The sequence below is a fragment of the Podarcis vaucheri genome (assembly GCF_965113315.1).
Source record: "Podarcis vaucheri genome assembly, chromosome: 15".
NCBI lineage: Eukaryota > Metazoa > Chordata > Lepidosauria > Squamata > Lacertidae > Podarcis > Podarcis vaucheri.
In genome coordinates this window covers 8,535,768-8,550,673 of record NC_138753.1, presented here as the reverse complement: position 1 = coordinate 8,550,673, position 14,906 = coordinate 8,535,768, and the positions used below count along the sequence as shown (strand labels likewise).

General features: G+C 46.2%; 1 protein-coding gene and 1 long non-coding RNA gene across 42 annotated transcripts in view; one reads left to right on the top strand and one right to left on the bottom strand.

The window, feature by feature from the left end:
- Nucleotides 1-4,185: 4,185 nt before the first annotated feature.
- Nucleotides 4,186-14,906, top strand: part of MSI2 (musashi RNA binding protein 2) — a 410,358-nt gene continuing 399,637 nt past the window's right edge. For 39 of the 41 annotated variants that reach the window (XR_014214082.1, XR_014214083.1, XR_014214084.1 and 36 more), the window contains exon 1: nt 14,357-14,420. Coding sequence is in view for 38 of the 41 variants with exons in the window: in XM_082201278.1 (XP_082057404.1) it covers nt 14,359-14,420 (62 nt within the window). In the remaining 3 variants the exon portion in view is untranslated. Of the gene's footprint in view, nt 4,296-10,941; nt 11,098-14,261; nt 14,421-14,906 lie in introns of those variants that run through there. The other 2 variants (XM_082201257.1, XM_082201256.1) reach the window with 2 other exon arrangements.
- Nucleotides 4,644-14,891, bottom strand: LOC309519993. Its single transcript, XR_014214117.1, has 3 exons — nt 14,643-14,891; nt 11,772-11,902; nt 4,644-5,244 (listed from the first exon to the last, which is right to left on the bottom strand). It is a non-coding gene; the product is annotated as an uncharacterized lncRNA (long non-coding RNA).

Sequence of the window (14,906 nt, the reverse complement as noted above, 5' to 3'; positions counted from 1 at the left end):
TTACACAGCCTCAGACTGCTGAACGCTTGCATGCAGAAAGCCCCGGGTTCAATCCGTAGCATCTCTGCTTTGGATCTTGCAGAAGCAACTGTCTTCCGTCGTGGAACCCAAGGTGTTACACCCATCCTGGCACTGACCGGTCCCGGCCCTGCTTAGCTAGCAAGGTGGTCGCCTCGTGTGCTGTCAGAGGTCAGAAGGAACTACATTAGTCTCGGCAACTGTACCAAATTGGACTGCATACCCTCTAGGTGTCCTGATTTTTTCAGGGACAGTCCTGAAATTACAAACGCTGCTTTGATCCCAGAATGTCCCTAGTTGTGTCCTGATTTTTTCAGGGACAGTCCTGAAATTACAAACGCTGCTTTGATCCCAGAATGTCCCTAGTTGTGTCCTGATTTTTTCAGGGACAGTCCTGAAATTACAAACGCTGCTTTGATCCCAGAATGTCCCTAGTTCCCTCACCAGCTCCACTGCTGAGCTTGGGGAGGAAGATGAGCTGGCGCTTGTCGTGAGTTGCGGGCAATGGCAGTGGCAGCTGCGAGAGAGCATCCTGCTGCCTCTCCATGGCCATTGCTGCCAGCCTCCTCCCTTGGGCAGCTCGTGGCGGCTGCTGGAGAGCAGTTGAGGAGGAGAGGCTGCTGCCACTGAGGACCAGCTTCGTGTGACGCGCCAGTTCTGAGGTGCAGACAGGGCAGGGCTGCCCTGGGCGGGAAGAAAGGGGGAGTGGAGCGGAACGCAAGGAGTCTTGATTTTTCGTATTTTAAAAAATGCTTTGTGCGTCTGCATCTAATCTTGCCCCTTTCTAAAAATTTATTTGTTGGTGTGCATTTTTCTTTTTGTAAATCCGCAGAAGAAAAAAGTAAAATAAAACCGTGATTAGGGGGTTTTGTCAGGACGGTGGAGTGTTTGTGTGCTGTGTCCTATTGCTTTCAGTGGTGGTGGTGCTCACCCTTCTATTGATAAGAAGTGTTCTGCAGGAGTAGGGAACAGAAAATAGGGGAATGGGAAAGGTCAGCAGGGGGCAAGAGTGAATAATGGCCCTATTTCCATCTGAGGAATGTTGGAGGGTATGGGACTGCAACTATACTTATTTACGGAACTCGTATTTCACAGGGCTGGGCTTATCCCATGATTTCCACGGGAACATGGACATTACTAAGCAACAATATTCAGCTTCCTGGAAATCTCAGGTTTCACATTTTATTTGAAAAAAGCAAGTCTCTAGGCCTTACAGATGTGAAGTGGCTGAAAGCGAAATAGGAATGTTTGTTGAAATCTCAGAAGCCAGAAGGGTGGCTGAAGATTTCCAGGCGTTCAGGAACAAGGATTCCCACGACCTAACAAAACCAGGATAGATCATGCCAGATAGAACCAGAGCAGAATAATTTATGCAAAAGAAGAGGATGCTGATGCAGATTTGGACAGCTTGTAAAAATAGTATAAATCTGGTACAGAGCAAAGATGGATTTTAGCTGTTTGTTTACTTGATTTTTTTGTTTTGTTTCGTTGTCCCCGAGAGGGGGCAATGACAATAAAGATATTATATTATTATTATTATTATTATTATTATTATTATTATTATTATTATTATTATTGTTTTGGGGGCTGATGTTTTGTGAGAGTTGCTTTTCGTGTGTGGCAATTTTATTGTGGATATGTTTTTACATATTGTATTTTTCATTCTGTATGCTGCTTTGAATTTACTTTCAATTTTCAAAAAAGGCAAGGAACGAGTTTTAAGATAAATAAAGTTGTACATAATGGGTGCAGAATTTAGCACATCGCTTTGGTAAAGTGCGAACAATTCCAGGCTACTTATTGCAACCTGTAGGAGCACAGTTTTCTGTGACTAGTAGATAAACTAGCCTGGGACTAAGCTAAGCACAGATCTTGGGACATATTCTACAGTGGCACCTCGGGTTAAGTACTTAATTCGTTCCGGAGGTCCGTACTTAACCTGAAACTGTTCTTAACCTGAAGCACCACTTTAGCTAATGGGGCCTCCTGCCGCCGCCGTGCCGCCGGAGCATGATTTCTGTTCTCATCCTGAAGCAAAGTTCTTAACTTGAAGCACTATTTCTGGGTTAGCGGAGTCTGTAACCTGAAGCGTCTGTAACCTGAAGCGTATGTAACCCGAGGTACCACTGTACTTCCATTGCTCCTACTCCCTTCACTTTCTGTTCTCAACCTCCCACCCCACATCCTGTTGCAAAGGAGGGGGTTAGGAGCACTACTGAATATCTGCCCCTACTGCAACATGCTTCCTGGGGATGATTGTCTTCTGGTGAACAGAGACCCCACCCACAATGCAATAGCCTCCCACCCCAAGTGCCAGGCCGTTGGTGAAAGGGGTGCCATATTTCACTTTGATGTGGTGACGGGTGAAAGCCAAAGGGAGGGAAAACACAGCTGCATCACCATGGTGATTTATATTTGTGTTCAATTTACATCCTGCCCATCAATTTAATTGACTTTGACTGAGCATTAGGAAAAATGTATTGATGGTAAAAGCAGTTTCCTCCAGTGGAACTGATTGCCTAGAGGGGTGACGGGCTCCCTTATGGGGGGTCTTAAATTAGAGCAGGGGTGGGGAAACTCAAGCCTGGTGGCTGAATGTGGCCCTCCAGACATCTCTATCAGGCCCTTGAAACTCTTTTCCAGGCCACACCCCTGCTTCATATCTTCCTTGAGTGTTTTTACTGATCATGTTCTCTGATAATGCCTTTAATGAATGATAGAGAGTGCTGATAGAAGCTAGCCTACAGTACAGAGGTGAAATTTGCATTTGTGGCTCCACCCACTTCTGGCTCTGGCTCTGCCTACTGCCGCCATGTGGCCCTATGGCTGAAATAGGCTCCCCAACCCTGAGGAAGAGGCTGCACATCTGTCTGTGAGAGTCTCCACTTCTGAGGAGCAGGTTGGATGAGATTACAGTACCTTTAGATTACCTTACAACCCCCTGCAATGCAGGAATCTCAGCTATAGCATCCATGACTGATGGCTATGCAACCTCTGCTTATAAACCTTCAAGGAAGGAGAGTCCACAATCTTGGAAGGGAGACCATTCCACTGTCCAACAGCTCTTACTGTCAGAAAGTTATTTCTGATATTTAGTCAGAATCTTCTTTCTTGTAACTTGAAGTCATTGCCCCGAGTCCTACCTTCCAGAGCAGGAGAAAACAAGCTTGCTCCGTCTTCCATGTGACACCCCTTCAGATAGTTGAAAGTAGCTACCCCATCTCCTCTCAGTCTCCTGTTTTCCAGGCTAAACATACCCAACTCCCACAACTGTTCCTCATCAGGCTTGGCTTCCTGACCCTTGATCATCTTGGTTGCCCTCCTCTGCACATGTCAACCTCCTTCTTAAATTGTGGTGCCTAGAATTAGACACAGTATTCCAAGTTGGTCTAAGGCAAAATAGAGTGGTATTGTTACTTCCCTTGATCTGGAAACTAGACTTCTGTTGATGCAGCCTAGAATAGCACCAGCTTTTTATGCTGCTGCATCACATAGTTGACTCATGGTAAGCTTGTGGTCTGCTAAGACCTCTAGATCCTTTTCACAAGAACTACTAGTAAGCCAGGTGTCCTGCATCTTATATTTGTGCATCTGGTTCTTCCTGCCTATGTGCAGAATCTTACATTCGTCCCTATTGAAATGAATTCTGTTAGCTTGGGATTGTTCTCCAATCCATCAAGGTCATCTTGAATCCTGATTCTGTCTTCTGCAGAATGAAAACTGTTTCTTAAGAAGTACTTTTAAAGGGCAAAAGAAAAAAAAAGAAGAAAATGCAAGAGATCTAGTGTGTGTGTGTAATAGGAAAAAAGTAGTAGTTGGTCTCCATTGATTCTAGAATAAAAAGTTGTGTGTACTCATCCTAAAGGTCCATCCGGGGTGCAGTCAAGGCATCACTTGGGGGCTGAGGTCCATGGCCCCACTTAGCAGAATGAGCTGGAGGTGGCACATATTGCTTTACTAAGACTGCATCTGGCCCTGCCTTGATTCCTAGGGTTCCTAGGAGACTATTAACTGTGAAATTGTGTGCATGTATGCATATATTCAAAACAGTGCCTTTATTTTGAGATATTTAAGATCAAACCAAATAAAGCAATGAATGGGTATTTTCCCCCAAATGAAAACGTTTAGTTATTGGTTTTTTTCATGTCGTGCCTCTCTCTCCTGCAGGAGGCTCCTTCCAAAGACGTTGAAGTGTTTACTTGGCTCATACTTGGTATGAATGAATATTTCTGCAAAATGTAGGCCACAGTGCCTCAAGCGACAGGATGTGCCACAGGGTGGGTACTTTGCATTCATATTCAACAGCTCTTCCATTTCTTGTTTGCTTCCTTATGTAATCATTCTAATACGATAAATATGTATAGAATCCCATAAAGCCTCCCACTGGAGAGAAACAAACGTGGCAGAGGCGAGTGGGCAAAAGGAGAGCGCGCCTGAGAAAAAGGTCGGAGCAACGGGAGGCTGCGCATGTGCCCAAACTGATGCGCAGTGAATTATCACCCCAAGGTTTTTTTTGTTTTTTTTAGTGTGCAGTTGGACACAAAATGTAGAGTCGGGGTGCGTGTGGATCTGTGCAGTTGGGAAGCTGATAATATTCATTTTGAATAATGGGGAAATTAGACATGTTAGAAGTATGTGTTTATTAAGCACTTGAATGACAGGCCATGTCAGGAACAGCATGCACACAAATTATAGAAGGGTTGGAATGCATTCAATTTCCATACTTAAAATGAACTGACCAAACCATATTAAAGGTCCTTCTTCTTTTAGCTGGAGCCTTGTCTTCCACACCTTCATCTTTAGGCAGTTTAATGCCTTGTTGCATCCTTGTAAATATTTTTGTACCTGTTCGTTATTGAACTAAGGCAGATTAAAATATGAAATGTTGCCGGGTGGTAGGTAAGGCTCCTGTGGAGTACCCCTGATGCAGGCTGTAAACAAGGAGCAAAGCACGCTTTTGTGTTGTTCCTTCGCCTTTTTCTTTTTCTGTGTCTGACAGGGCGCTTGTGCATTTGGCAAATCTGTTTAAAAAACCCTGATTACCCCACTGGGGTTCAGTGTGTGCAGTTGAACTAGTGTTATGCACAGGGCTGAGCGGCAGTCAGTCTTTGCGATTGATTGGACGTTGTTTTGGCTGGAAATAACACTGGTGGTGCCTTTTCAGTTAGCGCTTGTTGGCAGGGCAGAGGTCTCGGCAAGGCTTAAAAGTCTGCTTTGGAATATAGTCTGATTTAAATGGGAAAAGAAAAGAAAGAAAAAAGAGCCTTGAATGTTCAAAACATTATTATAAGATGAGATCTTATAATAAAATGTGAATGTTAAAAATACAAGCAGTCAAATCTCTCCCAGGATGAGGGGGAAAGGAGACAACAGACGTCAAAGGATCATGAAGGTCTCTATAAATGCCTGTTTCTGGGGCAGCCAACTGGGTCTCTTAAAAGAGATAGCTAAGCCAAACTTCTCAATGTTCTTATAGCCCATGTGGTGCCCTCCAGTTGTTGTGGGCCCCAACTTCTATTGGCCACAGCCAATGGAGCACAAACATCTGAAAGGCACAAGGTTGCCTACAACCAATATGAAGCCAGATGTGGAATATTCAGGACAGACAAAAGCAACTAATTATTCATGCGGTGCCTGGTTAAACTAAAGAATTCGTTCCCACAGGATGTAGCAATTGGTGACCAACCTGGATGACTTTGAAAAAGGAGTAGACAAATTCATGGAGATGAAGCAACCAATGGCTGCCCGCCTCGGTGGCTATGTCCTACCTGCACTTTTGGAGGCTATATGTCTCTGAATACCAGCTGATCAGATTCACAAGTGGGGCTATTGGTTCTAGGTTCTCCTTGCGGGCTTCCCAAAGTCATTTGGTTGGCCACTGTGAAGAAAGGATGCTGGAGATGGGCTTTTGGCCTGATCCATCAGGGCTCATCTTATGATCTTTAGATTGGCCACTGCTGTGACTCTGTAAGGCTGGTTTTTATGCTCATAGATGTTTACCCTCCAGCAAAATAATTTAGTTATTTATTATATTTATATCCCACCTTTCCCCCCAAGGAGCTCAAGGAGGCATGCATGAAAGACAGATCAAACATTATAGTTCAAAATGATGCTTGATAACAGTCGCCACCGTGACCTGAAATATTGATGCTTCGGTTGGATAATTACATATCTTCTGTTCTGCGGTGTCAACACTGAATAGACCCACTGAAATTAATGGGCATGAGTAACATTGGTCCATTAATTTCAATGGGTCTAATCTGAGCATGACTAATGTTGGGTATAACCTATAGCATTATCCTGCATTGTGTTGTCCTTATTTTTGGGGTGGGGGTGAGAAATGTACTTGCCTTTGGGTCCAGCTTGGCTGCTTATACGTCCTTACTAGGGCTGCAGCTGGATTTTAGCTGATCAATCATGAGGTGTGTGTTGTTGTTTTTTTTAAAAAAAACATTGTTATTAAATAAAAATACTGCCCCATATAATAAATTATAGCACAAGAAAGAAGAGAAAAAGGACATAATCGTATCATTTGTATTCTAACATATTATAAATATATACTTTCCCATAAATCTATTTACCTTACATTCCTAAGAAACATCTTAAATTAGCTATATGTATAATAAAGGGAAATGGTAGTACCACTCCTATTCTGCCTTAGTCAGACCCCACCTGGAGTACTGTGTCCAGTTCTGGGCTTCACAGTTTAAGAAATATACTGTATAGCCAAACTGGAATTCCTGCAGATGAGGATGACCAAGATGATCCAGAAGATGGAGCAAGCTTGTTTTTTGCTGCTCTGGCATTCAAGTTACAAGAGAGTCCAACCAAAGATTAGGATGAACGTTCTGATGGTAAGAGCTGTTCAAGAGTGGATCAGACTGTCTTGCAAGGAGGTGGGTTCTTCTTCATTGGGGGCTTTTAAACAGAGTTTGGATGGCCATCTGTCAGGCCTTCTTTAGCTGTGATTCCATTTCCTACATTGCAGCAGGTTGGACTAGATGCCTCTTGGTATCCCTTCCAAACCTATGATTCTATGATTATGTGAAATACAAGCACAGAGGGTTTGAAGGTCGAACCATATTAGTTTTATTCTATTTCTCAAATCATCTACCCATTAAATTTCTGCATAGGTAACAACAATAGTTTTGAACAAGAAGCGTATTTCCTTAGAATATGTGTGCTTTTAGACTGGGCTTTTAGAGATGGCTGATTGCCTTTCCTAATGTAGTTTTTTCTGGCTTTCTGACTGCCCATTAATTGTTCCTTTTCATGTTATTTGTAATGCTTTTGTGTCTTTTTTAATTACCAACTGTTAGCCCCACTGAATTTTTGTTTTCTAAAGAAAGGCAGGCTATACAGTTTAAATAATAGTAATAATTTTTAAGCATGGTGTGAAAACACTTTTGATTCCCCCCCCCCCCCGTATCTCCACCCTATTCATTAAACACCGGAAAAATCTTCTGTTTGATGCTCATTGACTTGTGGCCTAATCTTAAACATATATATTCAGCAGGCCTTCACCTTCCTCCTTAGTCAGTTTTGCATATGATTCATAGTTGAGAAAGGGTATCTTGCCATGCCATGACCACCTTTGGATGCCATGGCTAGCTTAGGGTTTAACCATGGCTTCAGGCTGAGCACCAAGGCTAACCCCCCACCCTCCCACATCATACGTATGCAATGCTCTCAAGAAAAAGAATTATGAATCAAGGACAAATTACTGTGTGCTATTCATTTTGATTGTAAACTGCTTTCAGAAGTCTTTGTTGGAAAATTGATTGACCAGACCAGATTACCGTGGCCTAGTTAATTTCACTCCTAAAGTCAACTTTAAAAAGATTGCTTTTATGGCAAGGAAGTGAAGAGGGGGAGAGGGAGTTTGCATGAGGGAATATGTAAACCTGTCCTTCCGTATACCTTTTTAAAAAAACACTGATTTTTTAATTTGATTTTTTAAAGTTCAACAACTTTCTCAGGCGCTGGGAGGGGACGGGAGCCTATGCATTGTGGGCACTATCCAACAGGCACATCTGCTGGCTGTCATGCTGAGGGCAGGCAGGTATTCCCATCCAGTCCAGCATCCTGTTCTCACAGTAGCCAACCAGATGTATATGGGGAAGCAGGATCTGAACGCTATTGTGCTTTCCCCTCCTGCGGTTTCCAGCAAGCTGGTACTCAGAAGCATACTGTCCCCCACACTGGAGGTAGAACATATCCATCAGGGTCAGTAGCCATTGAGAGCCTTATCCTCCATGAATTTGTCTAATCCTCTTTTAAAGTCATCAAGTGTCCATTGCAGGATAGCTCAGTTGGTAGGGGATGAGGCTCAATCTCAGGCTCATGGGTTCGAGCCCCACGTTGGACAAAAAGTTATTGCATTGAAGGAGTTTGGGCTAGATGACAACCTTCATTGTTCCTTTCAACTCTAAGGTTCTACTATGCAGCAGGAGGACACAAACATATGAAACTTTTTTTTAAAAAAGGTTTTATTTTGTTCTTAAGGGGAGGGGTCAGGGCTGCCTGGGAGTAGGGTCCCAGCCAACAAAATGGCTGGGGCAGGTCCGGGGGTGGGGTGGGGGGATGCACTGGGACAACCGATCTCAGTGATCACAGGTAGGAGGAGGAATTACGCTAAGACCAGATCATGTCATTACCCAGAAGGCAGATTTAGTCATTGTTTGAGGACTATCCCTGCCTCCAGGTCTGGTTCTAACCGGATGGATACTGGAATCAGCAAGGGATACCCACATGACCTGAAGGTGCTGCTGTGCAATGCCAGGTCAATGATTCATAAGACCACTGCCATCCATGACTTGATCGTGGATGGAGGACTTGACCTGGCATGTGTAAAACAGACTTGGTTAGACGAAGCAGATGGGCCTGTCCTTGCCGCTGCTTGTCTACCAGGTTTCTCTTATGCACAGCAACCCAGGCCTTGTGGGCGGGGGGGGGGGTTGCAGTGAATTTTAGTTGGGCAGTAGGGCAGTACAGGATTCCTTTTGGTTTACCAACCTCCCCGCTGCACCAAGTATTCCCTGCCCGAGCTGCTTCAGGTCGTGGCAGATGTTCTCCTGGAGACACCTAGTTTGGTTGTCCTAGGGAATTTTAACATCCATGCCGACACGACCTTACAAGGGGCCACTCGGGACTTCGTGGAAAGCATGGCCTCCATGGGGCTGTCCCTGAATAAGTCTGATCCAACTCATAACCCTGGACATGCCTTGGACCTGGTGTTCACCTCTATGGATATTGGTGATCTGACACTAAGTAAAAGTGAAACTGACCTGGAGGCACAGGTCAATTCTGTGTCCAGGGCAGCTGTTTATCAGCTCCATCTGGTACACAGCCTAAGACCCTATCTGCCTGCTGACTGCCTCACCAGAGTGGTGCATGCTCTAGTTATCTCCCGCTTGGACTACTGCAATGCGCTCCATGTAGGGCTACCTTTGAAGGTGACACGGAAACTACAACTAATCCAGAATGTGGCAGCTAGAATGGTGACTGGGAGTGGCCGCCAAGACCACATAACACCGGTCTTGAAAGACCTACACTGGCTCCCAGTACGTTTCTGAGCACAATTCAAAGTCTTGGTGCTGACCTTTAAAGCCCTAAATGGCCTCAATCCAGTATACCTGAAGGAGCGTCTCCACCCCCATCGTTCTGCCCGGACACTGAGGTCCAGTGCCGAGGGCCTTCTGGCATTTTCCTCGCTGCGAGAAGCCAAGTTACAGGGAATCAGGCAGAGGGCCTTCTCGGTAGTGACACCCGCCCTGTGGAACGCCCTCCCATCAGATGTCAAAGAGAAAAACAACTACCATACTTTTAGAAGACATCTGAAGGCAGCCCTGTTTAGGGAAGCTTTTAATGTTTAATAGACTATTGTATTTTAATATTCTGCTGGAAGCCGCCCAGAGTGGCTGGGGAAACCCTGCCAGATGGGCGGGGTATAAATAATAAATTATTATTAATTATTATTATTTTAATAGCAATAACAACAGCACTAGATATCCCTTGCTGTCCTTCCTCCGGCAGGTGGAGGACCACTTTATTCCAACAGGCTTTTGAGAACTGGCTGTTTTAAATATATAACAATATATTTGTTTTTATATTGTTTTAATTGTATTATAGTTTAATTACTTGTAAACATTGTTTAATTTTTTTAAAATATGCTTTCAGCTTTTCATATTTTGTCCATGTTGTTTTGATTCTGGTAAGCAGCCTTGAGTCTGGGGGAAATGTGAGATATAAAGAAATATAATGACACCATGTGGGTGCAGGAAGCAAACAGAGAATACTGGAGAGAAGTTGAAGAGGCGTAAATCCAAAGATGGATGTGAGATGCTCTAGAATCATCATCATCATCATCATCATCATCATCATCATCATCATCATCCCCATATTTATGAAGGCTGGAGGTGTCCTAAATCTTTGCATGGGAGTTTTCCATAAACTGGGAGGATTGTGACACATTTTTTAAAATCCTCTCTTGACCTTGAAATGGCACCACATTGTAAGACATTATAAACAGCTCCTTCTTTTCCTGCCTTTGCTCATTTGGAGCGAATTGCCCCTATCCTACCAAGTAGTAGCAGTGTTCTTATTATTTTTGAGGAAGGTGGGGAGATACAATTAGAATTTTTTTTTTAAAGAGAAGGCAAAAATAGGAATTCTGATTAAAAGCACAGTCTCTTTCAAGTTTCCTTCATTTGCAGAATCACCTGCAAGCAAAATTGCCCCCGCGGAGAATAAAGTGAGGAGTCCCACCGAGTGGCATATGGGATCAGGCCTTTTGGGGGACATTTTTTACGGTTGTGATCCGCTACCAACCACTCCAGCCAATGTGATTATATTTAAACCAGGAACCGGAGAGAAGTTGATCGGCATAATGCGATTTGTGGGATTACTTTCTGTCTGTTCCAGGGGCACAAGGGAAGAAGATATGAATAAGGAGAGGTGGAAGACGACGAACGGGATGGAGACCCCCTCCCCAAGGCCTTTATTCAGTGTTTCTTCTGAATGTCTTTTCCAGAATGGGTTGCTGCCAGTCATGTAAGCCATAGCACAGATTTCATGCAGGTATTTTTATTTTCTTATAGCCCTAGTGTTCCTCCCGTTTTGAGCTACCAGCTCCCATTTGTTGCCAAGGAGCAAACGATATGTTACGGTGCAGCCACGTTCAACAACAAATCCCCAAGGGCCCCCACTTTCTTCCCTACCAAAATAGCCTTGGGGAGGTTATGACTTGCTTTGCAGAAGAGAGGAGATGGAAGGGGTTCTTAGCCCTGTCCCTGCAATCAGTTTCCCCTCCCCAAAACTCTTCCCTCGGCTGCTTCTGTCAAGGTGCATGTTTATAAGAGAAACACAGTCCCCAAACACATACAGTATCAGCGACAAGTGAAATTCAGCTGAAGGGTTAAGCACGTTCTGCCTTTCCCCGTGTTCCTTCTCCCCTTCAAAAGCAAACCTTCCCATGGGCACTTTGTAAGGAAGGCTAGAGCCACTGGTGCTATCCTATAATAATCAGTTTGTCCCATATTCCCTCTTTAAAAGAAGCAGATTGCTGCTCCAACCAAATTCTGAGTACCACCCCCCACCCCAAGCTGCATTAGAATAAAAATGAAAACATCGGTAGACATCATCGCAGATCTCCCACTAAATGCACTTGTTTACAAGTAGGCAAAATAAATGCAACATTATCAATGTACAAGAGGGCAGGACCCCCCACCCCACCCCCGGAACAAGGAACTTACCATCTAAAATTCAGCACAGGGGAAACCTGAGCTCTGTGGGATCTGCTTAGCATGCAGAAGGTCCCAAGTTCAATCCCTGGCATCTTCTGGTGAGGCTAGGAAAGCTCCTTGTCCAAAATTCTGATGAGCTCCTGGCGAGAAGTTAAGATAATGCTGAGCGATAGGGACCAATGTTCTGACTTGGTTTAAGGCCGCTTCCTATGTTTTAAGAGTAAGGGCCATAGCCCTGTGGTAGAACATCTTTTTTGCAGTCCCCAATAGGGGAGTGCTTAATTATTCCAATTTATTTAACTATGCCTGGCATAGCCTCTGAGCAAACATGGGCTCTACAGCTTGTACTGGAATCTCAGGATGATCCTTTGCAATAAGGGAGGGCTGCAGCTCAGGGGTGGAGCAGCTGCTTTGCATGCAGGTCCTGGGTTCAAACCTCATTAGCATCTCCAGGTGGAGCTGGGAGAGACGTCTGAAACCCTGGAGCGCTGCTGCCTGCCAGTGTGTGGATGACACTGAGCTAGGTGGACTAGGGATCTGATCCAGTATATAAGGAAGCTTTGGTATGCTTGTCAACGGTGTAGCCACCCCCACTGGGGCCTCAAGCCCGGGGGGGGGGCCACGCAAAAATAACCTGTAAGGGTGTGGAGTACATGCCAACACGATGCCACTATTGTGGCGAGATCAAACACAGGGGAAGCTTCCCCTCCATCTTGCACCGCGGCACAAAGGTGTTGCAAATTTTCTTGCCCTTCCTCCTCACCTCACCCTTACTCAGGACGCTTCAAGTACATGGGTCACATAAATTGCAGTAATTTCTAATCTGGCTATTGCGGTAAAGTGATTTTTTGTATGCGTGTGTGCCAATACAGCTCCTTGCCAATGGTGCAAGGGACCCTAGGCACGCCTGTGGCGTCTGTAGGCCTTTTTTCATTTGCCCACCATTTGGGAGGTCCGCGGAGGGTGCATTTGGCAACGTGAGAACGGGCCTTTTCAGGGGTCGCTCTCCGCCTGTGCTCTCCCTTGCAAGGCTCTTCTGGCACCATCATTACATAACTTTAGGAGCCAGGCAAAAACATCTCTTTTCTGCCAGGCCCTTAATCATCTGTAGCTTCCTTGACTGGGTGGGACGTTTTTTAAAAACAGGACCGTCTTTCAGGCTTTTCCCTCTATGGCCGTTTCAATGCATGGGTTTGTTTGTTTATACAGTGGTACCTCAGGTTACACACACTCCAGGTTACATACGCTTCAGGTTACAGACTCCGTTAACCCAGAAATAGTGCTTCAGGTTAAGAACTTTGCTTCAGGATAAGAACAGAAATCGTGCTCCGGCAGCGCAGCGGCAGCGGGAGGCCCCATTAGCTAAAGTGGTGCTTCAGGTTAAGAACAGTTTCAGGTTAAGAACGGACCTCTGGAACGAATTAAGTACTTAACCCGAGGTACCACTGTATATTGAGTTATGTTGGTAAAGAAGCAACCAATACATTAATAATAATAATAATAATAATAATAATAATAATAATAATAATAATTTGTATACTGCCTTTCATCTGAAGATCCCAGGGCACTTCAGAACAGAACAATAATACTGTAACAATAATTACGTGTGTGTTGTGCGGGAGAAGCCCTCCTGCTCATTTTTGCTGACAAGGGGCCCTGGGCCGATGCCCCAAGTCCTGCCCTGACAGCGCCCGCGTTTTCTCCCTTAGGATCTAAAAAGCACGGCTAACCTCCCACCACGGGAGAGACCTGGGAAGGGGACTGCAAGGTAGTGGGGCTGTCCGGCTCGCCATTCCGTGAGAGAGAGAGCGCTGTTTTGCCAGGCGCAGGCGGCGCATGTCAGATCAGCCCCAAAGGATCCAGGTCACGGTCAAGCCAGGCTGCCGGGCGGAATCCGGCTGCCTGCGTCCGCCCGGCTCCTTGCGCTTGGAGCGCCAGCGGTGGGCGGGCGTCGGGGCGAAGAGAAGCGGGAGCCGGGGAAGGGGGCGGGGCCTCGGCGGAGCTTGTGACGTCTCTCGAATCGGTTACTGTACGTTCTGAGAACTCCGCCCCACGTGCGTCCCAGGGAGGGGGAGGAGGCGGAGGGGGAGGAGGGGTGGATGGGAGGGAGCAAGGCTGGCTGGCTGGCTGGCTCTGGAAGGGGAGGATGGCCGTGCGCGGAAGGGAGAGAGAGAGGAGAGGGGGGAGGAGGGAGAGAAAGCAAGGAGCTTGAGCTGAGCTAAGCTAAGCTGATCCCACGTGTGAAAGGATCTGGCTGGTTCCCCGGCTTCTCTCTCTCTCTCTCTCTCTCCCTCTCCTCCCCTCCAGCCAGTAATATTCGCCGGTAGCAGGAAAAGAAAAGAAAAAGAGGAGAGAGGGGGGAGAAAAAGGGGGGGGGAGAAAAGAGAGAGGGAGAGAGAGAGAGAGAAAGAGGGAAAAGAAAGATAAAAGGAAGAGAAGTGATCAGAGAAAGGGGGCAAAAAGGGGGGTGGAGAAAGAGCGAGCCAGGGGGGAGGGTGGGGGGTTTCTACAGGGTGGGGGCTATTTTCTCTCTTTCCCCCTCTCTCTTTCTCTTTCTCTCTCTCCACGGGGTTGAGCCTTCTTCTCGTTTGCAGCCATGGAGGCGGAAGGGAGCCAAGCGATATCTGGGAGCCCCAATGACTCTCAGCACGACCCTGGGTGAGTTGGATCGTCCGCGCGCCCCCTCCCCTCCGCGTGTGTCCTCCTCCTCTTGCATTGCCACTTTAGAATGCTCTCCTGCCCTCCCCCACCACCTTTTTAACAAAACTGGGTTAATGGGGTGGGTGGGGGGTTGAGAGCGCGCGCATGAGAAGCCCCCAATGGCTGATCCGGTGCCGGCTCTTTCTGGCTCGCTTTCCCCCCTCTTTCTGAGTTACTCACCTTGGGTGGGTTGCACTGATCTGCCCCCCTCCTCTTCCCCGCTCGTTCCCGGCTTCACCCCTTCTTTTGCTTCTCCACCTCCTTTTCTTCTTCTTCTCTCTCCCCCCCACCCCCCTTGGCCAGACCAGGCTCCGCTTCCCTCGGCGCCCCCCCCAGCCACCCACCCCCCTTTCCACCTCTGCCTTCCTTTTCGCTTTTGTAAGTTACACGTCAAAATGGCCGATCTGACATCTGTGCTTAACTCTGTTATGTTTTCTTCTTCCA